The sequence below is a fragment of the Otolemur garnettii genome, unplaced genomic scaffold, assembly GCF_000181295.1.
Source record: "Otolemur garnettii isolate 467f Iridium unplaced genomic scaffold, OtoGar3 scaffold00011, whole genome shotgun sequence".
Classification (NCBI taxonomy): domain Eukaryota; kingdom Metazoa; phylum Chordata; class Mammalia; order Primates; family Galagidae; genus Otolemur; species Otolemur garnettii.
In genome coordinates this window covers 1,541,942-1,567,816 of record NW_003852406.1, presented here as the reverse complement: position 1 = coordinate 1,567,816, position 25,875 = coordinate 1,541,942, and the positions used below count along the sequence as shown (strand labels likewise).

Here is a 25,875-nt window from a genome sequence, read left to right as displayed (position 1 = left end):
GGTTTTCTTTTGCTGCTGTAACCGTTTACTTCACTCTCAGTGGCTTGAAACAATAAAATTTATTATCTTTCAATTCTGTAGATTAGGAGTCAACACAGGTCTTAGTGGGCTAACATTCAGGTGTTGGCAGGGCTCTGTTCCTTCTGCAGTCTCTCAAGCCTCATCCATTTCCTTGCCTTCTTCAACTACCAGTGGCTGCCTGCGTGCTCAGCTCACGGCCCCTCCCTCCACCTTCAAAGCCAGCAGCGTAGTGTCTTCAGATCTCTCTCTAACTCTCTGGTTCTCTCTTCTGATTCCCTTTTCCATGTTTAAGTATTTCTATGATTACATTGGGCCACCTATGTAATCCAGGAGACTCGGTCTTGAGATCAGCTGATCAGCAACTTTAATTCCATCTGCAACTTTTAATTCCCTTTGCCATGTAACATTTTCACAGTTCCTGGGGATTAGGACATAAACATATTTGGTGGCCATTGTTCAGCCTGTACAATGACTTTTAAATTTCATTCTAAAATATATTTAAGTCATTGCTGGTAACTCCAAATTAAGTCATCCTCCCAGAAGACCAGCCATTAGATGAAAGCATTAAAAATATCCTCCAATTATGACAGTTACCACATTTTATTAATTTAAATGGGTAACTTGTCAGCTCTCTCTAGTTAGTCATTAAAAATTAAAGAGAGAAACTTTAAATTGTTGATGAGGCATTTAAGCTGGTGAAGGGAAGAGATATAACACAAGAATAATCGATTTGTTGGATGGTATAGGAATAACCAGTTGCCATCTGCTATTCTTTTTTTTTTAAATAAGTTTGCCTCTCAGTTCTGTGACACATTCCAATTCTGTAATTATGAATCAGTCAGAAATGAGTGGTTCTTGTTTTCCCAAGCTCTTTAGTTTCCTGGCGGTCTGAACACTTCTTCCAGAGCTGGGCAGCAGAGGATCGTCCAGCTCAGGGTTGGGGAATGTGAGGGCAGAGCTGGGTATGCTGCTGAGAAGCATGTGGACAAGTGGGTTGGTTATCTTGGCTAAGCTTCAGTTCATCATCTTTACAAATAGGAGGGTACGAACTAATTTCTCCCTAAGTGTCTGATAATTCTTAAGTGACAGGCACCCACCACTATGCCTGGCTAACTCTTGGGAGCCTGTGTGCTGAGGCCATCTGGGGGTAGGGCAGATTTGATGGTGGGTAAGGACAGTGCCTTTTAAATGACAGTTGCTCCATGTTTTGTTCTAATGTTCTTACCAGACCTCAGCAGGGGATGCTTAGATATGATTAGGTCTTCTTTTTATTGGAAAAAATAGAGCTTCGAGAGATATTCAGAATCTTATCCAGAAGCCACTTCTGAAATGTTAGTCTGTTTGATTCACTTAGGCCAGACTCAAAGAAAAGAAACGTTTATTAGCTTGGAGTGTCAAGTTGCTATGTGTTTGAAATTTTTCTCTGAACAATGACACGTGAAAATAATACACTTGAACAGCTCAATAAGTCTTCAAATGGCTAATGACATGGTATATTATAATGGAAAGATAAAAGATCCTTTTGTTACACTATTTCTTTCTCTCTTTTTTTTATTTCTTGTAGCATAACTGTGTATGCTATTTATTTCTTAAAAGGAAAGGTTTTGTATGGATAAAAGAAACTGATAGAGTCTTTGAATTATAAGCTATTGCTGATTTCTCACTAAAATGTACTGTGCTTCGCAGATGTTGATGAATGTGAGAAAAACCCTTGCGCTGGTGGCGAGTGTATTAATAACCAGGGTTCCTACACCTGTCAGTGCCGAGCTGGGTATCAGAGCACACTCACGAGGACGGAGTGCCGAGGTATGGTCCTGCTGTGGGGCATGCATACCGGGGGGGGGGAGGTTGGCTTCAAGTTCAGTGGCGTGTAGCCCTTGTCAAAAGAGGCAAATACAGTCCCCGTTGCTTCTTGTACTTAATCTCTAAAATTGTCACTCTGAAGGACAGTGTCATAAGATCTAACAAACGCGCAAATGATTTTAAAAGATGCCTCCATGCCTGCAGGAGTATCTTATTTTCATTACTCTTTTGTCTCATGGCTGTTGCCTATTGAGTTTTCATCTGAGAGGTGTAGAGAGGAGGACTGTTCTTTATAACATGGAGACAGGAATTTCAGATGAAATTACATGCAATTAATTTCTTAATAGAAAGGTCTAAAGTAGGGGTTCTCAAACTTTTTAAACAGGGGGTCAGTTCACTGTCCCTCAGACCATTGGAGGGCCGGACTGCGGGCCCCAGGACGAGTTGGCTGCTAAGCAGGACAGGCAGCAGTGGCAAAAACACCTGGTAGGCCGGATAAATGTCCTCGGTGGACTACATGAGGCCCGCAGGCCATAGTTTGAGGACGCCTGGTCTAAAGGATAAGGAAGTCACCTCTAAGTCCTTACTGGTTGTCAATGTGCAGCAACAAGGAAAAACTGGTTGGAAACACAGACTCAGGTCTCACTGCGGCCTCCTGAGTCAGAATCCACTTTCCGACAAGATCCCCTGGTGATATGTTTGCACGTTAAAAGTTGAGAGGCATAGCTATACATATACCCTCACTGAAATTTCCCATCAAGTTTGTTTTTTAATTAATTTATAAACCATCCAATAGGTTTTTTTTTTTTAATTGAGACAATCTCACTCTGTTGCCCTAGGCTAGAGTGAGGTGGAGTCAGCCAAGTTCATAGCAACCTCAAACTCCTCTGCTCAAGTGATTCTCTTGCTTCAGTCTCCTGAGTAGCTGCGTCTACAAGCACCCACCACACGCCTGGCTAACTTTTCTATTTTTTAGTAGAGACAGGGTCTCACTGGTACTTGGACTGGTCTTGAACTCCTGAGCTCAAGCAGTCTTCCCACCTCAGCATCCTTGAGTGCTAGGATTATAAGTGTGAGCCACCACACCAGCCCCAAAATTTCTTTTCTTTTTTTTTCCTTTTGAGACAGAGTCTCACTTTATTGCCCTTGGTAGAGTGCCATGGTATCATAGCTCACAGCAACCTCAAACTCTTGGACTTAAGCAATCCTCTTGCCTCAGTTTTTCATTTTTGGTAGAGATGGGGGGGTCTCACTTTTGCTCAGGCTGGTCTCGAATTCATGAGCTCAAGTCAGTCACCCACCTCCTCCTCTCAGAGTGCTAGGATTACAGGCACCCACTGTGCCTGGCTCCATTATTTCTTTTTTAAATGACTTTTGTGTGCTAAGTTTCTGAAACAGAAATAAATAAGATATACTGCTCGACCTTAGGGAACCCAAATACCTATCTCTATCTCTATCTCTATCAACTTGCCACAAAGTAAACTGTATCATTAATGCAGTAAGGCCAGATATAAGTAAATGCTCTTTTAAATTTAATACAAGGAAAGGTAGGGAGGTTTATTACCACTTAAAAATTGGCAGCCATTAATAAGAGTATGTGAATTGAAATACATAGAAGTTTTAATTTTTATTGGTGATCTGGTTTTAAATTTGGTTCTTGAAGATTTCTTGTCATCAGTACCGTAAATGGCAATTTTGAGCAGAAAAAACTGGAACATAGCCTTTCAATCTGCTAATATTTTTATGGCCTACTTAGGGAATTATAAACATGGATAGGCTGAATATTTAACTGAGTTAAGAACCTTCTTAATATTATAACTACTTAAAATAATTAGCATGTGCACATACATAGTGTAATAAGCATTTTTCAATAGTGGAAAACAAAATGAATGAAGTATCTGAACATTGATTCAGATACTTCACTATTAAATAAGCAAAAAGAAGTGATTATTGAGAGTGCGTAGCTGGGCAAGGGCCAGCCAGTGTAAATGCAGGGGGTTGTCTTTCAGTCTGAGGCTTTAAATTAGAGACTGAGGATCATCTCTCTCCCTGTCTTCTTAGAGAGCTAGTGCTAGCTGGGCATGGTGGCTCAGGCCTGTAATCCTAGAACTCTGGAAAGCTGAGGCAGATAGATTGCTTGAGCTCAGGAGTTTGAAACCAGACTGAGCAAGACCGAGACCTCATTTCTACTAAAAATAGAAAAACTAGCTGGGTGTTATGGCAGGTGCCTATAGTCCCTGAACACTCCCAGCACACGGGAGGCTGACACAACAGGATTGTTTAAGCCTGAGAGTACGAGGCTGCTGTGAACTATGATGCCAGCGCACTCTACCCAGGGTGACAGAGGATTTGCTATCACACACACACACAAAAAAGAGCTAGGGTAAGCTTATCTTGAACATAGGAATTTCAGAACATGCTCACGTTATTTTATAGATGAAAATTGCCACAGAATGGTCCAAAGGGCTGTGTACTTAGCTGAGAAGAATATCTGGAGGGCTTAATATGTTGGGATAGAGAGACAGACAGAACCACAGGAGAGGAGAACTTTCCCTTAGTTGTTTTATAAGGCAATGGGGAGCCCCATGGCATTCTCAAATTGGTGAGGAGAGAAAAATATGAACTCTTTATTCTGTTTATTTTAACTTTGGGCCTCAAAAATTGTAGGTTCCTAAAAAAAAAAAAAAAAAGTCCTCTCAAGAATATGCAGCTTTTACCATTTTTTGGAGTGTGGAGCAAGCCGGATTTTTACCAAGGATTAAGAAATAAATGAGAGAGAAAAAAGATTGTAGGTTGCTGGCACAAAGATCAGACAGAAGAGAAGCCCAGACTGCCTCAGCGGGTCCAATGACTCGTGTGGAAACCACTGCAGGATCTGCCCAGCAAGAAAGTGCGTCTGAGGGTCAGCCACCAGACACCGGGCAGACACAGCACAGCCAGAGGAACCTGCCGGCCACCGGCACACGTTCTTGTCGTCCAGAGGATGTTTAGGGTGCTGCTGTTCAGGCAGATGTGACCTCAGTTCTGTACAGATAGATCTGCCCCCCTCCAGCTTGACACAGCTTCCTGATCCCTGTCTTCTGGGAATGAGCCCCGGAGATGACCGCATGCAACGTAGACAGGCAGTTTGTGTTCATCTTCTCTGAAGTTCATCCAGAATTGTAGTTTCTGGAAACTGAGGGAAACAGACAATCCAGGGACCAGGCTATCTTTGCTGGGTTGATTATCAATCTTTAAATGAGATACAGGCTGAGTTATTGCCATTTTGCTCACATACCAAGCTCTATTGTGTACTTTGGTGTAATATTAACCACAACAGACAAAAGGGAGAAATGCCCCCATAGTACCAGTATTTTATTTGGTAGCTAAAATACTCATAAAGTTATTTTTTAAAAGGCTAAGACTACATAAGCAATAAAACTATTCTTGGACCAGATTGTCATAAGGATGGTATATGTTTCAGAGTGATACGATTGATGATTTTTCAAGCACAGAATTGAAAGATTTTTTTTAAAAATAGCATTTCTATTTTATTGTTCTGATAGAGTTAGAAAAACTGCCTTTCCAAAGCATGTGTTTAAAGAAACCAGCCAAAGTTTAGTGTAAATAATAATATATACTAGTGCAATAAATTAGCTAGGAGTGGTCAAGAAGAATCTATTCTTGTTTACAGACTTGAGATTTAAGGAGTCTTATTACAAATTAGATTTAGAACATTTGTGATTATGCAGGTATATTTTTTTCAGTCAGATGTCTTCTAACTCTAAATATCACATTATTTGATTTCCTATTTATATTGAAGCATGTTATTAAGTAATTAAAACCCAAAGCAAGGATGATGAGTTTGGAAATGGAGGGAGGGAGAAATAAAATAATTTTAAATCCCCTAAATAAAGATATTTCTTGCCTTTTAACTTTGATTTTTAGACATCGACGAGTGTTTACAGAATGGCCGGATCTGCAATAACGGACGGTGCATCAACACGGATGGCAGTTTCCACTGCGTGTGCAATGCGGGCTTTCACGTTACCCGAGACGGGAAGAACTGTGAAGGTAATAACAGTATCATAAGGTCCTCCCTCCTATTTAATTACAGTTTCAATATCAGGGGTCTTTAACAAGTTCAAGCCAAATATTGACTATAAGGTTGAAGTATCAAATATATTTCGAGTATTTTGTCTGGAAGCAAGTCGAATTTTCTACAACATTGATGTCTTAATTCACATTTATAAGAGTCAAACAACATTTTGGTTTATTAGGAGAGCTTGCCATTTATATATTCCTGGTAATGGGCTAGGTGCAATGGCTCACACCTGTAATCCTACCACTTAGGTGGGCTGAGGCAGAATGATCGCTTCAGGCCAGGAGTCTAAGGCAGGTGGATTACTTGAGCTCATGAGTACGAGACCAGCCTGAGCAAGAGTGAGACCCTGTCTCTACTAAAAATAGTAAAATGCAAACCAGGCATTGTGGCAGGCACATATAGCTCTAACTATTTGGGAGGCTGATGCAAGAGGATTGCTTGAAAAGAGTTTGAGGTTTCTGTGAGCTATAAGGCCACAGCAGCACTCTACCAAGGGGGACAGAGTCAAACACTGTCTCAAAAACAAATAATTAATTAAATAAGATAAAATAAAATAAATATCCCTGGTAATGATGTTTTTAATAAATGAGAATTTGTACATTAAAAAATAGGATGTACCTACACCCATATATTCTCTAGTCATTTATAATCCTTTTGTTTCTAGTGTCTGCCTGGTGATAAAATACTACTAATCAGCATGTGAAAATGTAAGATTTGTTTGAGAGAAACATTAACTATAAATAGCAGCCTTTAATAGTTCCTCTTGAATTAATCACTTCATTTGAAATTGGGATGCTTTAATCATTTTTCTCTGCCATTTCTTTACTGAATGAAAATAGGACTATTATTGATGAGTTTCCACCTCATAGACCTTTAGCAAAAAGTGAAGAATGTTCCATATCCTGTTTCCCATTGTCTTTGGGAAATATCCCAAGAATCTATTCATACATTAAAAGAATTTCAAAATTGTTCTTAGAAATATTTTTGGCAGAATATTATCTCAGTGATTCAATTCAAAGACTTAATGCCAGAATTCCTGGTTGGGGTAGAATTCTGTTAGGAAAATGAAAAGAATCCCTGTAGTGCCAGCTACTTGGAGGCTGAGGTAGAAGGATCTTTTGAGCTCAGGAGTTTGAGGGTATAGTCTGCCTAACAATGCCTGTGAATAGGCACTGCACTCTAGCCTGGGCAGCATAGCAAGACCCTAGCTCTAAAAAAAGAAAAGAAAAATATCATAAATTTCTTTGGTCTTTCTAAACACTTTAAGTGAAAATAAATCATGTCCAAAAGAGCAAACGCCTTCCAAGACAGCTCTAGTATTAAATAAAATGACATAGTGATGAATTTAAACACCTATTTATGGTCAAGGGAGCCTAAAGTTTAGCTGGCATCGCTATAATCCATAGTTGAGTCTTGTATTTTAAAAATTAATTTTTTTCCTACCCTTGTTTAAAATTGTTTCATATTACAAGCTGTCTTCTGGTTTCTACTTTTACAAGAATTAGGATGAGACCTAAATATGTTTCAGAAGGTCTTGGTTTTTATTTTATTTCCATTTTCAGGGTATTAGAATTAATAGGAATCTCAGAATAAAGATACCCAGTAGGCCGTTAATACACTTTTCAGTTTGTAAACTGCTATTCCTAAAAAGAATTGTGATAACTCCTGTTAATCAAATCCCATGTATTATATATGAATCTCGCCCTACCATTCGAACATGAGCTCTGTATTTCTTATGTCCCCTCTTCTTGTATGATAAAATTTGGCTGAAAATTTGCCTTGGGCTATAATACCAAAAATGAAAGAAATGTGAAGAAACAGAATTATATTCATCTCAGCTGGCTTCCTTTGTAAGTTTGCTTGTCTTCCCATAAGAAAATGTATGCTTTTGTGTTTTTCAGATATGGATGAATGCAGCATAAGGAACATGTGCCTTAATGGAATGTGTATTAATGAAGACGGCAGTTTTAAGTGTATCTGCAAACCTGGGTTCCAGCTGGCGTCAGATGGGCGCTACTGCAAAGGTTTGTGTTATAAAACTCTTAAATCGTGTTTTCACCTGCTTTTTCTCCTCTCTGCCTTGCTCATCGGTACCACCTTTCCTTAATGATTCTCCCCTGTTTTAAGTACCCCTAATTCTCGTTTAGGAAAACTTACTGGAGCTCCTTCGTAAGCAAACCATCTGAAGTGCTACAGTTTATGCCCAGAAGGCTGTTCTTATTTCAGAATGGGTATTTGAGGTCTTCTCAAAGGAGCTTGAAAGGCTAGGTAGCAAATAAATAAGCCAAACTGGCCATGAGTCTTCCAACAGATGTGGGCATCTCTCTAAAGTAGCTGAGTTCAGCCTTTTCTTTCCTTTTGGGGAATAAGGGCAGTCAGGCTTCTTGATGGCTGTCATTTGCCACCTCTCACATCTTTACTTGGAGATAATATCATAGACTCTTACTTGCTGTGATCTCGTCCTTATAATTTCTTCCTAGTATCCTAAGAAACAGAAAATCTCTTATGGACCATTTATTTAGATTTTGTGAAGTTGCATAAGCAGAAAGGGACATAGGATTAAACAGAAGAAATAAACACACCAAGAGTCATTCTTTAGCTTGATGACTTTTGAAATAATCTCACTGCTTCAGAAATTGAAGCAATTATGAGAATTTTTATTTGTCCTGTTGAAGACTGGGACCCTAAGAAGTGTCATCAGAGATAAATTTGTGCTTAGTTTCTCCTACTTTAGTCAAAGATCAGTGATTATTGGGTCCAAGATCTGCATTGGAGCCAGACTTCTCGAAGAACCTCAGACTCAAAGTAGGTCCAGAAAATCTGCTAAAATTCCGCACTCAGAACCTCTGTCCGTAGGTTCAGATGCAGACGTGTAGAGAGGCAACTATTCCAGATGAGAAAGGAGGATAAAGTCCTGTGGTGCCTCTTCAGTGAGCAGCCCTGGTGGACAGCTTTGGTAAACTGGTAAACATGTGATGGAAGAAAGCCTTGTGCTAAGTCCTTGGCGAGATGTGCATTTTCTCCAGGCTTAAAAGAACTTCTAGCCTTTGGTTGTTTACCTACATTCTCTATGACCTTCACATCCATGGCTCTTAATACTGTGCAAATGTGTCTTTGCAGTGAAACAGTTGGGTTTTTCAAATTTGAAGTAGGAAAATGGTTTCTATACTTGTGAGCCCTATGCTGGGGAGGGGGGGCACTTATATGGAAAGACAGGTTTACCATGAGGAAATATTCTTCAATGTAAGACCAGCATACAATAAAGTACCAAATTGTACCAATTAAAACTATACAAGTAAAAAAGAAAGGGGGGAGGGAATGATTGCTGGAATATTTGGAATTAGGCTTCCAAACAAAATAATAGAAGGAAATGTGAAAGCCCCTTTGTGAGCAGGCTTTCTGTGAGAACACACACTCTTCTTGTCCATAAGCAGAGCACACGGAGATTCATTTTCAGTGCCTATGGGCTGCTGGTGACCCGGCTGCAGGCTCTCAGCATTACGTATGGCCAATAGATAATGCTATTCCAAGAGATATTATGACCTCATAGATGAAATAAGGTTTGGTGACCATTTACAACCAGAGAATTGGTATCTTATCAATAAATTACTTGTTCTATTCATTTGCAAGTGCTGACAGTGTGAATGGTTTGCTTTAACTTTAGCATTCTTAAGGAGGCAGGGGAGTGCCCCATAACACCCTGTTATTCCTTCTGTCTTCTTTGTTCTAGGACAGAATGTAGAATACACGACACTGTAATAAGACTTCAGGGGAAAAAAGAAAGTAATCCCTTGTATGATGAATTTTTTCCTTTGCCTAATTTTCCCCTTGAAGCTATTAGTTACGATTTTCTCTTAGCACTAAGAACTTAGTTCTAATCCCACAAAGATATGACTCTTCAAAGCGAAATCAACAATGCTAATTTAATCTCCATGATTAATTAATCTCATGAACCATATGGTCTGTCTGATCACTCTCTGGAAGTTGAGGCTGCTAATTTTAAGCACTGTGATGCCCCTCGTCCCTCTGGTTCTGCGTTACATCTCTGTCCCTGTATACCAGCAACACTACCTAAGGAGATGCCTTTCACTTCTAAAATAGATGGACTCCCATTATTCTGTGTAAGGAGACTTATCTTCTGTAGGGTTTATCACTCTTACCATAGAGTTTAATGTAAAAAGGTTTCTTTAATATATATTCGTTAGGATATATTTATCCTACCCTAGAGGGTACTTCTCTGTGACAGTATCTTTTTTTAATGTTAATTTGATTAGTATTCATTTTTATTTGGGTACACATTATGGTTATTGTTTCCTTGTAATGGCACTAGTTCTGAAGGTAATAAAAAATTATAGGTGAATTTGAGAAGTTTACACAAAGTTCACGGATTCCTCAATTTAATATTTATTTTCCCATAATATTATCCCTGGGATAAAGAATAAGGGTGTATCTGCTCGCTTTCATGTAAAGATTCAAGTTTTACACATTATTTTGCTTAAAGTTAGCATTATGATGCTTTCTTAAGAAATGTTTTGTAGCCCCCATTTCATAACAAAATTTCTAAATCTGTATAGAAACTATTATAATAGGGGACAAGGATTGGCACTTGTAAAGGATTATGAAGAGTATCTAAATCTCTTCTAACATTTAATAAAGATGTATTTTTAACCTAAAAAACAAAAAGCCTTCCCAGGGCTGCGCCTATGGCTCAAAGGAGTAGAGCACCGGCCCCACATGCCAGAAGTGGTGGGTTCAAACCCAGCACCGGCCAAAAAAAAGCCTTCCCACTATCTTTCAGGCTATGGTCTCCTCTGTTTTACTTTTACTACACGTTTCAACTAGAACAAAAGGATGACCAGGATAACTGAACTGAGTTGAGTTCATGTATTTAAATATAGATGCTGTTTTAAATACAGTCTGTACACGGAATCTTGGACCATCTGAACATATTTTATGCCAAACAACACAAGCTAAGTAAAACATGAAGGTGTTTTACTCTCAGTTTGCCTTTTTAAGGTCAGGAGAAAGGAAATATACTAGTTGTGTATCACAGAAGAAACAACTTGCTTCTAAGTGTTATGTATTTTGTAAAACACAATTTTGGTACATTTTCTACTTCTCCATAGGAAGGGGAAAAAACTTCCTGCTATTATTAGTATGTGTCCAGTAAAGTTTTTTTTTACCAGACCTTCCTAAGTATACATACACAAAACTGTAATATTTTTAATGTTTAAGAAAGACTTTGCTGCGTTTCAGTTGCTTACGGTGCTGTTACTTGACTAAGAATGGTCATTACAATTCTCTATAGTCATTCTCTGTTCATTTTCTATGGTGTTCCATCAAGGCTTTAGTGGTATGTCTCTTGACATTAGGCTGATTGCCCGAGAGAGCTAAGGCATGGATGATAATGCAGTCGTTATCACCAGTCTGGGTGATGAATGCCAAAAGGAAAAGCTTCCTGCCCATATCAAAGATAGAGTTTATTATCAGGTTAAATTTCTGGCAGTCCTAGAAGAGCTAAAATGTGATGCATGACCCAAAACCCTTGGTCATTAGTGGTTATTTTTCTTCTTCTTCCAATTCTGTTTTGCCTTTGTGGTTATTTTGGATTAAAAAAAAAAAAAACTCTTGGGAGAATATTATTAAAGTAGCTTTTCAAGGAAAAGTAAGTAATAAGCTCCAATAGCTGATCTCTGTTGATTTTGTTACTATTCTTTCCAAGGAAATTGAAAATGTGTCTCACTGAGCTCTTGTTTTTTGATGCTGCCTATTATCTTTTATCCTCCCCATTTTCAAGGGTTGTAAGGTGATTATAAACATGTTACCATTTTAGGTAAATGTCTCTTCGTTTTTAATGAGTGCCTCTCCTCACCACAGACATTAACGAGTGTGAAACACCTGGGATCTGCATGAACGGACGCTGCGTGAACACTGATGGCTCCTACAGATGTGAATGCTTCCCGGGGCTGGCCGTGGGTCTGGATGGACGTGTGTGTGTCGGTAAGGAAAAGCCCTGGCACCCTCTCTCAGTCAAAAAACCCACCAATAACAAATGTACTCCACCATGCAGATAAGATATAAGGAATATTTGTGGAGCAATGGCGGTCAGTTCTCTTCTTGAAAACATTGTATATTAAGGAATAGAAAGATGTGCAGAGATAATTGAGAAAAAAGGGAAATAGATGGCTCTTTTCTTCCCTAATCCAATAGTTGTCCTCAACTTTCTCCAGCCCTCCTTTCTCGATGATTAATGTATCTTTGAGATTAGCCTGTAAATCCAGGAATCGTGTAGAAAGCAAAGGAGAATATAGACATTCTGGAAACATGTGTGACAATAATTTTACGTGGTTTTATAAGAGGTATGAGACTTGTTAAGAAAAGGATACACATTTTATCCAAATTATTTTCAAGAAAGGTATTCAGTAAACCCTTTGAATAGGGAAAGGATTGTGCATAGCTGGAAACTCCCTCCCTGGTGGTAAAGATAACACTGCTTAGTTGACCAACATCTACAGATTTATATAATGAACCTTTTACAGATTAAACTTTCTCCTTTTTGGAAAGTACACCTAATTCAGACATTCAGTAATTGCATGTTTATTTTGGGGTAGGCCACATTTCTAATAAAGGTCTTATTTAGCATGGTGTGAGATTCAACATTCATCCATCATTCATTCAACATTTATTAAGTGCCTGCTCTGCACAGGCCTGGGAAGACAAAACTGAATGTGATTTAATCCTAGCACTTAAGGGTGTCACGGTTTGGTAAACTAGAATAGTCTCAAGAAAACTGGAGTCTGGCCATTGCTCTCCAATTCTTGGAAGCCGAATGTGTTTTGTTTCTTGTTTATGTTTTTTTTTTTTCTTTCTGTTAAGCCCCAATTCCAGAGACATTCTCTGTGAGTTAGAACAGAGACAATGGACAAATAAAACCAGCTTCAACTCTGACCTGGGGGGTTCTCACTGTTTGAAGTGACAGTGTGATGACAGACGCTTCTTCCTGTTTAGACACACACATGCGGAGCACATGCTACGGTGGATACAAGAGGGGCCAGTGTGTCAAACCTTTGTTTGGCGCTGTGACTAAATCAGAATGCTGTTGTGCCAGCACGGAGTACGCCTTTGGGGAACCTTGCCAGCCATGTCCTGCGCAGAATTCAGGTATGTGATATCACTGAGGTACCCTCATACTGTGAGCTTTCTGCCACCATCTGAGCATTTGCATTTATGAAAGTCACAAAGAAAAATGACATTCTGTGCTCTCTAAGTATACCGTCACCTTCTGGGGGTCCTAAGGGAGGCTGGTCAGCGTCGAACTATGTGTTACTCACCCAGTCTTCACAATCATTTGGACTAGGCAGTGTGTTCGTACCTCCCGTATGAACCCCCCCACCTCAATCATTTTCATGCTGTTTGCAATACATGCAACTTGCCTTGTTTTCTAAAGTAGTTTCCTAATGTTTGCATTTTGCAGGAATTACAAAACCAGAATTTTATGCAGTGCAAAAGTAAATAATTTTTAGAGTACTTGCATATTTCCAGCCGTTTTTCAGAAGGTCATCTGTGGTTTTCTTAAAAGATTTTATTCAACCTTAGGAAACAATCTTTTTCTCTGGTGGAGATGGCATGGCATGGGGAGAAGAGAGCTGGTGGAGAGTCAGAATTCGCTCCCCCATCCACAGGCAGAAAAGTTTCATGACAGCAGAGATAGTTCTTTGTTGATTTTTGTTTATTTAGGAATTTTTCTCACTTTCCAATGGATGTGAGATGGCATCCATTCATAAATTTAATTATAAAATAGAATAATATAGAAAAAGGATCCTTAGACTTCTCATCTAAAAAATGAGTTGCCTTAACTAATCTGAAAGATCCTCTCCAGATGTAAATTATTTCTGTTTATAAAGTAAAAACTAGTTTGCTAAAATTAAAACAATAGGCTGTCAGTATTTGAGTACAATTTTAAGGTAGCTTGGCACCTAATATTGAAAGTGTGTTGCTCGGATTGGTTAGATTACATATAAGACTCAGGAAGATGGCTCAGCTCCTGTGGCACAAGTGGCTAAGGTGCCACTAAGGTGGTGGGTTCGAATCCAGCCCAGGCCCGCCAAACAACAATGACAGTTGCAACCAAAAAAAATAGCCAGGCGTTGTGGTGGGTGCCTGTGGTCCCAGCTACTTGGGAGGCTGAGGCAGGAGACTCACTTAAGCCCAGGAGTTGGAGGTTGCTGTGAGCTGTGATGTCACAGCACTCTACCCAGGAAGACAGCTTGAGGCTCTGTCTCAAAAAAAAAAAAAAGGCTCAGGAAGTTTACTTCTGCCCCAACTAAAATGAATTAAAGATTGACCTGCAAGGGTATATTCTAAAACCCTTAAGAGTAGAGTACAAATGTCTTACCACAGCAAATAAGTAAATGAGATGATGGTTATGTTAACAAGTTTGATGTAAGCTTTCCATATTGTATATCAAATTAGCACATTATACCCCATAAATGCATTAATGTACACAGTTATGATTTAATTTAAAAAATTAAAAAAATTGACCCATAATTATAAAAGATTTATTATTAAAATAATAGTATTTTGAAATTACAGCTAGAAATCAAAATATATTATGAGAACTTAAAGTTAAATGGAAGACTTTAAAAGAAATGAGGGATGCCATTTAAAAGAAAGCAAACTTTGTTCTGGCTGAACACTTCGCCCAGTGAATATTATGCAAATAATCCCTTTATATGTGTATCATTTCCTATATGATCACGAATCAGTTTAATACATGTTTATAACACTTTCTATATAAATATCATTCTATCAAAGATACTTCCATGTAAGTTTAGAGTTGTATATTATTATTATTTTTTTTTTTTTTTGCCGTTTTTGGCCAGGGCTGGGTTGGAACCCACCACCTCCCGCATATGGGGCCGGCGCCCTACTCCTTGAGCCACAGATGCTGCCCAGAGTTGTATATTATTAATGTCATCCTTTTTTATGACTTTTTTTGGTATGTTACTTTAACTTTTCAAAATACCTTTCTTATATACTTCGAACTTACAAGACAGATGACCATGGTAAAAGCTGGCACATGGGATGTAGGTAATTTGTTCACAAGTTGAATGACGGAAGAGCCAAGACTCAGAATCCAAGAATCTTGATACATATAGTTCTTTGCTTTCACCTTTTCCTCTGCCCCAAGTACATGTCTAAGGAATTCTTATAACTACATAGGGACATGATGTGGGCTTATAAAAAGATGACCGAAAAGACTGAACTTCTTTCAGCAGTTGTCTTCATCCACTTTGTGGTTGCAGTGACAGCACCTGCAGACTGGAGAATTTATAAAGAAAGAAATTTGTATCTCACACTTCAGGGGAGTACTGTGAAGGGCAAGAGAGAACACACACTTGAGAGAGAAAAGGCAAGAGAGGACCAAACTGGTTTTTATAGGAAGGTGCTCTGGAGATAACTTACCCACTCCCTTGATAACAACCTTCTCCTATTCATGAAGGCTCTGCCCTCACGACCCAGTTGCCTTCTCCATAGGCCCCACCTCCCAACACTGTTGCATCGGGGATTAAGTTTCCAACACGTGAATTTTGGAGGACACCTTCAAACCATAGCAGCAGGAGAGCTTAAAGAGAGTTAAATTCAAGGCCCAGTTCCACTAACTTCTGTTTTATATTTGAATGAATTTACACAGAAGAGGCCCACATGTGGAAATGGTTTCTCTCAGTTTGGTCTCTCTACCTTTCTTGTGGATAAAAGTGCCAATTCATGAAAGATCCAAATGCAGGATATCCCTCACTTCAGGAGGGAGGGAGGATCTTTAGAAAGTACTGAAAATGCCCCGAAGAAGCATCTTCAGTCTGTTGAGTGAGAGACTCTAGTTGTACGAGATCTGAAGTCCTCTGTGCTCCGAAGTCAAGCAAGCTGTGCGCGAAGCTGATGCTGGCGGACCGTAGAAGCTCATTCACGTTGCTCAGCAAGCCCTCGTGCCTCCTCAGCCTTCTGACGGTGCCATTTGCTCCTCACGGAAATTGGACAGTTAAACATGCAGGAGTTTATTCTAGGGGATTTTCTCCTGTGTCCCCCAGAGCCCTGTCCTCATGGTACTGTACTGAGTTAGCTCAGCCATGCCTACCCCTTATACAGTGCTTGGGCTGAGCACAGTTACATGTTAACTCAGTAAATCTGGGGAACTACCAGGTGAAATGGGCATCATTCTCTCCAGTTTATAGAAGAGAAAACTAGCAGAGGAAAAGGACTTGCTCCCACTATGCCCCGCAATAAGCATTGTTATGGGCATTCAAACCCATGGTGATTTGAATTCACTACAAAGCATAGTCCCGTACCAGATCTTGGCTGAATGGAAAATAAAGGTGACTTGGTTCGCTTCCATGGAGGCCAAGCATCAGCTAATTCGCCATTAACTGTAACAGTGCTTTTTGCACAACTGGCATGATTGTAGTTTTTTATTATTACTTACAGTATTTCATGTGCATTTTAATTAATTGCTGATGTAACAGAATAGAAAGGGACAAATTGCTTTTTCCTCCCAGTCCCTGGTTTCAAACACAGGATGGCAGGCACCTTCTCTTTGGTTCCTTTTTTGGCCCCTTTGAAGATGATTTAAAAATTAAAGGATTTCACTGCTTTTCTCAAATTAACATTTGTTAGAAGACAGTGTTTTTCTGTTTGTTTGTATAACTCATTTGCATCCACATCAGGAATTCAATTGTCCAGCATGCTGAAGTGCAAGAGCTATTTGCTTCAATAGTTAAGGTGCAATCAGCCCCCCAAAAAAGAAAAGATGAAAGAACGCCCTTAACATCCAATTCTCCTTCCAGTTAAGTGCGGATGATTCACATTTGACCAGGAGACTGTGGTTGCCAGAAACCCTGGGCAGCTAAGGGGACGCTGAGTTTCTTTTCCTCAAATACAGTGTGACTTTAATTAGCTCTCCATTGTCATCATGCACTCTTACGTTCCTCTCTAAATATTGTTGACATTGTGTGCAAAAACATAGTATTAATTCTAAGAAATAGAAATCTGATCCCATCACAAATTGGCAAAAATATTCCGTGTACCTCCATTTCTTCAGTAAGATCTCACAGTTCTAGCATTAAGCAGTTCTTGCCCTATGGATAGAGGACGAATGCAGTTTTCTGATAAATACAAAATTTAAAAATAGACTTGACACAAGAGTAGAGGCTCTGTTGTTCTTGTGACGGGAGGCTAGAGAATTTGCAGAGAGAAATGAGGAGATGTTAAGAACTTGATTATACTGAAAAGCAGCTAATACTGAGACACAAAATTATTCCCAAGATGGTGGGAGAAAGTTTTATTAATAGGTAAGAAACCACATTTTAACAGGCACATTTCACTGTAAGTGTAAAGTGTTCCCTGGTGAACAAAATCAAGTTATAGGAAAAACACCTTTTCCGAAAGTGCTTTGCGCAAGGAATTGCCTTAACTTGCCTGTATCCTTAACGGCTGTTTTCCTCAGTGATGCGGAGCCTTTAAGCCGGGAGCTTGATCTAAAGGTGACTCCCCCAGGAGATGCCTCCTTTTCCATTACCACTTTATTTCGGGTTCTACTCACTTTGGAGGAAATGATGTGTGCACAGCCAAGGGCAGGATCCACCAGTTCTGCGAACAAGGGAATCATTTACTATCTGTTAATTTATTGCAGCGGAATATCAGGCACTCTGCAGCAGCGGGCCAGGAATGACATCAGCAGGCAGTGGTAAGGATTTGTTTCCAAATTTACTACCTTAAGCATGTGCAGAGGCAGCATCGGGCCTTCCTGTGTTTCCAGTTGGTCCCTTTACACCAGTCTGGCCTGAGTCCTTCTCTGGCCATCACACAGTGATGTATCTTGGACATGTAGAGGCTCCCATGACAGAGCAGCCAGGGCACAGTGGGCTCTGGGATTGCTGGGTGTAGATGTGGGGCTTGGCCACTGAAGGATCAGTCTCCAGGGCAGTCAAAGGGACCTGCGGACAGGCTGTACTGACTGTGATTGCTCATTCTTGGCAGCCTGACCCTCCTTTGGATTTTCCACCATCAAGTACAATCAGGATTATAGACTGAGTGAACCATTATCCATCTGCATTTCCAACTGATTTTTTGATGGTCAAGAGCTCAGTTGTTAAAAGATGGCAAAAGAGAGTCATCATACTTTTTAACAAGCAGTGACAGCAGTTAATTGAGTTGAAAGAGAATGAAGTATTTAAGTATAGAAATTAGAACTAGAGGAATATTGGTGCCATGGAAAGAATTAAAGTGAAAAAGGGAGAATTGGAACAAGAGTTAAAAACTGGGTGAGCAGAAAGCAGAAGGGATTCTTTCATTAATTATAAAGCTCAACAATTTGATTCAGGAGAGTTCCAGAAGAAAGAGTAGATGGGCTGAATTGATTGTCAGTTCCTTCAGCAGGATTAATTTCATCATTATGTTGAATGAAGATGGGGAGGGAATATTCAGCGGAGGAATAAGAAGTAGTAAGGGAATTTATAATGAATAAGAAGTTGGTAGGGAATAAATACATTGTGATAGGGACTTGGAGAAGAATAAAAAAAAATCAACCCAATTTATAGAAGAGTCAGGCACCAGGGTTTAAGACTGCCCATTCACAGATTGTGATTCCGCATCACCCTTGCCTATGAGAGCCACCTCAGTCTCTGAGAGCACCAAAGCGGGGGACCTACCTCATCAGGGCAGAGTAGCACAGGCTTTTTCGGAGTATGTAGTGTTCGAGCCAGCCATTGGCCAATTAATAGACCTGTTTCAGGTATTCCTGATACTGAGTGAAGAGGGCATTGTAGATTCATGGGAGAGTGAGTAATTTGGAGTAAATAAACAAAGGATTCATATCTTAATTTAGTCTTATGGATATTATTGAACTCACAAGTTTGACCATGGGAATGACTTGTCACCTTGCTTTCAGGATGTTAGGAACAGTGGCAGTGTGGGAGATCGATGGGAAGAGGGAGGGACTTGGGCTTTACAGTTGATCCACTTTTCCATCTTGGTGCTTGGACCAGGAGACATCCAAGAGGTCTCCTTCATCTTGATTAAGGTAATCTTGTGGTTCTAGCTCAGATGCCAAGATCTTCCTAGGGACTAGAGGAAAAGGATTTGGCTCAGAATATCTTATAGTGAAAGAAGAAGGGATCAAGCATTCTCTTCCAAGTGAAACTTTTTTTTAATTCAAGAGGTCTGAAGGTCATTACATTTATTGTAATGTTATGTTTTTAACAGTTCATTTGGTGTTTATTCTAGAATGTTCATTGACTTAAAAAAATTTTTTGTGGGGCAGATATAAATGAATGTGCCTTAGATCCTGACATTTGCCCAAATGGAATTTGTGAAAATCTTCGTGGGACCTACAAATGTATATGCAATTCAGGATATGAAGTGGATTCAACTGGAAAAAACTGTGTTGGTAAGAAGTTTTACCTGTTTCCTAAGACATTTCATGCATAATGAATTCCTCCATTTGCCCTAACTTAGAGGATTGGGCAAATGGATGCTTTTGGATGTTGGCATGGCATATATATGTTTTTATTAGCAAAAATTTACATAACTGAATCTTGACAACTTACGAATAATGATGTATCAGATTCACTCCTTAAAAGAAAATCTCTGTAGGTATATAAAAATGCAAAGATTCTCAGCCAATCTCAAGTGGCTCATCCTAGTTTTTTCTTTTTCTTTCTTTTTTTTTTTTTTTTTTTTGTAGAGACAGAGTTTTACTTTGTTGCCCTTGGTAGATTGCTGTGGCATCACACAGCTCACAGCAACCTCCAACTCCTGGGCTTAAGCGATTCTCTTGCCTCAGCCTCCAGAGTAGCTGGGACTACAAGGGCCCTCTACAACGCCCAGCAATTTTTTGGTTGCAGTTTGGCCGGGGCCGGGTTTGAACCCGCCACCATTGGTGTATGGGGCCAGCACCCCACTCACTGAGCCACAGGCAGCCTGCTCATCCTAGTTTTTTCTAAGTGAAGCAGCTTTCCTCCCAGCCACTCAGTAGGTTTAACCAGAGGAAACACAAACTTTTGAACCTACAAAAGTTTGATTATGGGAATGACATTATCACCTTGATTTTAGGATAAATGCCCTTTGAGGATTAACACACACCATTTTTGATACTCTAACAATTCTTAATGAAGGTACTGGGTAATAACTAAATAAATCACTTGTCTGGGAAGAAAATGGTTAAATGGGTTACTAAAGATGCTAATGTATTTTCTTAAACATTCTCCAGTTGCCTAGACTAGTATTTTCTGAAATGCATTTCTCATTCTGTAGTACAGAGATACACTACTTAAAGTTCCCTGAGGCTGACCTTCAAAAACCACGGTACTCATACTCATAGGAGTATGTGAGGAGGTGCCAAAACCAAAATGTAGGATGGTGCATCATTTTAATTTGGAGGCAAAACACCTTTTACGCACAAGCAAACATACTTTTATGGAATGGGATGAAAATTAATAAGCTTAAGGTGAAATATGAGACCTCAAATGTATGTATTTTTTATTTTTTGAAAGCAATTTAGGGCTTTAGACCTGGGTGCTTCTCTTATCTGCCACTGGTGGTATTTTTTAAAAGTACTGGTCTATATTTTGGGAATAATGTAATGTTTCAGAGATGATGCAGATTAAAATAAATACAAAAGTCTTTCCTTTCTTTTTTTGTTAAATTTTATTTCAGAATGTTATAGGTTATAATTTTCCTTCCATTCTTTCAACACAGTAAAACTCCCATAGCTCAGTGAGTAAAGCACTTGCCACATACACTGAGGCTGAAGGGTTCAAGCCTGGCCCAGGCCTACTAAACAACAGTGACAACTGCAACCAAAAAATAGCCGAGTATTGTGGCAGGCGCCTGTAGTCCTAGCTACTTGGGAGGCTGAGGCAAGAGAATTGCTTAAGCCCAAGAGTTAGATGTTGCTGTGAGCTGTGACGCCACAGCACTCTACCCAGGCAACATAGTGAGACTCTATCTCAAAAATAAAAAAAGATTGTTATAAGGAAAAAACACCCATCCTAGAAATACACATATCAAAGATGGACTGTACTTCTGAATATTTATTTAGCTTCTCACATCTATAAGATTAGTCTTTTTAATTCTGACGCAGTGAATCAATTAATTATATGAAATAAAGATCAATGATTTCCAGCAAATCCAGGTTTTTTTCCAGCTTAGGAAAGAAGTGAATTAAATAGTGTCTGGTGACTATAGACTTTGTAAATACCTCGCTTGGATAACCAGGTTGAACCCCTATTTTACTAAAATGAGATAATTTAGGCAAAACCCAAAGGTATTAAAATTTCACCTCTTTGTTTGAATTGATCATATTATTATGACTTTAAAGACCTAGCCGAAAAAAGCAAAAAAATTTGTAAGCAAGGGATGGACTCTTCTAAATGTTTGTTTTTCATCTTCTTTCCAGATATTAATGAATGTGTACTGAACAGTTTACTTTGTGACAATGGACAGTGTAGAAACACTCCTGGAAGTTTTGTCTGTACCTGTCCCAAAGGATTTGTATATAAACCTGAACTAAAAACCTGTGAAGGTAAGCCGTATTTTTGTTCTTACACCATGCACTTGGCTGCCTTTTGGAATGCCATTAGAAAACCGTAAGAATAAGCGTCACTTGTACTGTAGATACTCATGCCCATTTAGCTGAAATGCTGTTGTTCTTCATAGCACTTACATGCACTTCATAAGCCACTGACTGTATTGACCTGGAATTGGCAGTTTATTTGCCCTGTATTTTGCACCTAAATACCATTTAAAAGGTTCATTTTACAACTTTCAATTGGCATTGATTTGCCATCATTTAATACATGAAGAAAATATCATATAAGTTATTTGAATTCATGATTCAGAAATCACATATACATTTGCACCAGATTTTCTGACTAAAAAAGATGCAGCCAAGTCCTGGGTTCTGTCATGCGGAGCTACGCTCTGTCACTCTTTTGGCTAGTCTAGGAAAATCTTTTGAGGCCAACTTTACTGTCTAATGAAGGACAAATTCAGCAATTCAGGCCAAAGTTGAAGCACTGATGAAGGCCCCAGAGTAGCTTTTAGCAGTAACATAGACCTGTTTTTGTTTCAGACATCGACGAATGTGAATCAAGCCCTTGCATTAATGGAGTCTGCAAGAACAGCCCAGGCTCTTTTATTTGTGAATGTTCCTCTGAAAGTACTTTGGATCCGACAAAAACCATCTGCATAGGTATTTATCTTTCTTAGAATAATTTTTCTATGTTTACCAAAGCTGCTATACTCAATGTCAACTTTTACTGCAAATGAGTTTAAGAATGAAAACAACATTAAAAACTATCATTATTGCTTGTTTCACAGTGCTAGTCTTGCTGTAATTCCAGTGTGCGTGCATGTTTAGATTTTTGACAGAGATTCTATTAAAAACCTATTAAATATTATTTCCTTGTCTGCAGAAACCATCAAGGGCACTTGCTGGCAGACTGTCATTGACGGGCGGTGTGAGATCAACATCAACGGAGCCACCTTGAAGTCCCAGTGCTGCTCCTCCCTGGGTGCTGCCTGGGGCAGCCCATGCACCCTATGCCAAGTTGGTAAGAGAAACCCGTGCTGGCGCTCCTAAGCCATCCTTTGATTTCTGCATAAAAAGGGAAAGCCTAGTACTTTGTTTATTTAGGTTCACATTGGAATTTTAAGAGACTTAATTCTAATGACCTCAATGAAACATACTGCGGAATGGGAAATAAATGTCAAGGACAATAATTTTAAGGGCTTTGGTAACCACACTGTAATGTGGTTAGCCTGGGCTGCTTCCCTGGAGCACCAGTTCCTACTGGCTCTCTTGGGAACCTTGTGGTTAGGGGTCCTGAGCTTTTTACAGGTACAGATTCCCTTCCAAAAAACTAACGGGTGTAAAGAAACCGATATTCATGACTAAACTTCATAACGACTGCTGGTGAACTTCTAAATCTGTTGGGAAGCTGAGGTTTGAGAGTCTTTTTCGTGGTTTTCTTGATTCAGTGTTTGGATACATAGAAGTGTGAATTTATGTAGTGTGAATGCTTCAGGGCATGAGATCTCTAAATTCTAGACTGTGTTTTCCATATTCATGTTACCGGAATCCTGTAGTGTGACTCTTATTTTCAGGATAATAGGAAGAGAGAAATCTACATTCAGCTTCCCTCTTAACTCTCACCCAAGCATATCTATAGGGTACCTTTGTGTGTTCCAGGATATCTTAGAGGCACTGAGTTATGTGAGGAGACATTTTGTTATTATTCTTCCTCACCTATGCAATCTCAGAAATGCTTTGTTATCTAATATTTATTCATAGCAACTAAATCTAATTCAAGTTCAAGCCCCTCTGTAATGTTTCTTATACTATGTCATAACTACAAAGTCTGGATATTGTTATCTCAAATTTGTTTTGTTTTTTTTTTCTTATAGATCCCATATGTGGTAAAGGGTACTCGAGAATTAAAGGAACACAATGTGAAGGTATTTCTGCTTACTTATAAACCATAAACTTTTTGTGCATAAAGAATGCTTTTATTAACTTGAACTGGATAAAGCTGTCATGTAACATCACAGTGAGAAATACAAAGCAGAGGGAAAAAAAATAATGAGAACTGCCCAACAGAACAGATGTTAATTTCACAAGTGTGTAGAGGGTATTACCAGTGTCAGATCCCTGTGGCCCAAGGACAGGGTGGCTGGAAGTGTTTTCGGCTAACCGTAGTTTAGAATGACTGCACATTGAAAATGCTATCTATCAGAGAGAGAAGAACAGGGAGTTTTGGATGAGGCTATAAAATTTACATTTCTCTTGGTTTGTCCTGGGAATTTTTGTTTATTTGTTCCACGGTTGTGGATGATTTAGAAACCAGTCCGTTGCATCTTTTGTGGAGGTCTGTGTGGATTCTCTCCAGTTCACTGCAATCCTTTCTCACGGAGTCCCAGATAGACGCAGGTCATGGTGACTAACTCAACCTGACATGACACAGCAGCTGAAAAAATTTAAAAACAGCAATTAGTCCCATATGTGGGATGAAATGGAGTTTTTTTTTTTCTTTTCCCTGTTAAAACAAAGAAGAACACTACAACCCCCACCCAAGGTCTTGCTTTCCAAATGATGACTGAATCCTTTGGCCTTTCTCTGGTCCAGACCCACTGTTAATAACTTATGTGACCTCAGCAGCACATTTTAATGTACAAGTGGCCAGAACTTGTTACAATGAAGGAGCCCCAAAAGGTAGATTCTACCCTCCCCCCATTTATCTCTCTTATAAGGGAAAGATGTAGTATATATATATTTTAACATTCTTGTCTTGGAAAGCAATTTCTTCTAAATAGAGACATGGTGTGTATGAGTTTCTTAACTAAAGTTCTCTTTTTTTGGCATTGGCAAGCAAGTGCCTTTCTTTGGATTAACTTGGTGGTGAATATTTTTCCAAATTAAGTACAGAGACTACATTGCTCTCCATTAAGCAAACTGGGAAGGACTGGTACATTTGAGAGGACTTGGGTTAACAAGGAATGAATGAACATGGGCATCTTTTGACTTTCCTCAACCCAAGGTGAGACACCACCAAGCTGTCAACAGAATAGCTGAGACCATTGCTGAATTACAATTATTTATACATTTTCTGATGCCTTCTCAGCACTTCTTGAAAAGTTATTCACTGCCCCATGTATTCCTCAGTGGGAATCTTGTCTTTGCTCACCTATTTATGTTCTGCTAGTTTGAGGACCAGGTTTTTATTTCTCTATTTATTTCCAGACATCTAATCTGATAAAATAAATTATATGGCCCCTGGTAACCTTACCTAAGATGTCCACATCTACCGGAGCTGTCCTTGAGAACTCACACCAGCTCTCTGTCTCCGCAACTCAAAAGTTATTCCCTGAGACCAATGGAGAGACTCCTATATCTTTGGTAAAAGATGAACTCAGCCTAGTCACTATTCAGACATCCCTGAAATCCTATATGAACTGCAGGGAGGCAAACGAGTTTTGTGAACTTATTAGGTTCAAATTGGAGAACAGTTATGACTCTGTGAGCATAGTAAGGTAGAATGATATAATAAAGATGTATTAACTGCGTGCTTTTCTTTTTAGATATTGATGAATGTGAAGTGTTCCCAGGAGTGTGCAAAAATGGCCTGTGTGTGAACACGAGGGGATCATTCAAGTGTCAGTGTCCCAGTGGAATGACCTTGGATGCCACAGGAAGGATCTGCCTTGGTAAGCACAGAGCTCATTGTTTTTATAATAATCACTTCTTAAAATTATAACTCAGTTAACAAAACTCAGCCAAACATTTGGTTTGAAGTACAGACAAATGCCCCCAACTCAGTGCATTCTTTAGGGCCCATGATGGCTTCCTGGACAAAGTCATCCTGACTCGAGCCCTTTGTTTTTATCGCTAACATATTTTCAAGGGACAAGAACATGTTAGTGAGGAAAAACTTCAGTCTTTTATTGATATATAATTATTCCTTAAGTCACTACCACTGCAATTATTCCAGGGCTCTTAAATCTGCCCCTGTACACCATGGACTGTAAAGTGCAAGGTGAGCGGTAGGAAACATGATAGGAACTATAGCCCATGTCTTCTACTCATGTCCTGCCATTGACCAGAAGGGCAGGTCCCTACAGGAAACACCTGTATCAGGAGTGAAGGTGCCACTCCCTGAGGAGTGAACCTGAGGGAGCCCAGGGCTGTAAGTCACTGCTAGTTATGGTAGGATTCACCATGCCGATTGCCATGCGGGATCCTCAGGCCCAGTCAGCTCATCCCAGTGGTGTGGAAGAGCCTGGACACAGAGCCTAGAACTCTAGATTCACTGCCCTAACGGCTCAGAGAGGCAGCAAGTTTGAGGTCCACAGTCTTGCTTGTGGAGCCTGGCAGACTTACTCTGATGTTACTACTATGGTTTCTGACTGCCTGGACC

General features: G+C 39.5%; 1 protein-coding gene across 1 annotated transcript in view; it reads left to right on the top strand.

The window, feature by feature from the left end:
• The window catches only part of FBN1 (fibrillin 1), a 233,936-nt gene that overhangs the window by 126,655 nt on the left and 81,406 nt on the right, over positions 1 to 25,875 (top strand). The window contains exons 12-23 of the mRNA XM_023510045.1: positions 1,708 to 1,827; positions 5,752 to 5,877; positions 7,810 to 7,932; positions 11,786 to 11,908; positions 12,917 to 13,069; positions 17,595 to 17,648; positions 19,224 to 19,349; positions 21,360 to 21,485; positions 22,035 to 22,154; positions 22,378 to 22,515; positions 23,369 to 23,419; positions 25,040 to 25,165. Coding sequence (XP_023365813.1) covers positions 1,708 to 1,827; positions 5,752 to 5,877; positions 7,810 to 7,932; positions 11,786 to 11,908; positions 12,917 to 13,069; positions 17,595 to 17,648; positions 19,224 to 19,349; positions 21,360 to 21,485; positions 22,035 to 22,154; positions 22,378 to 22,515; positions 23,369 to 23,419; positions 25,040 to 25,165 — 1,386 coding nt within the window. The remainder of the gene's footprint in view (positions 1 to 1,707; positions 1,828 to 5,751; positions 5,878 to 7,809; positions 7,933 to 11,785; positions 11,909 to 12,916; positions 13,070 to 17,594; positions 17,649 to 19,223; positions 19,350 to 21,359; positions 21,486 to 22,034; positions 22,155 to 22,377; positions 22,516 to 23,368; positions 23,420 to 25,039; positions 25,166 to 25,875) is intronic.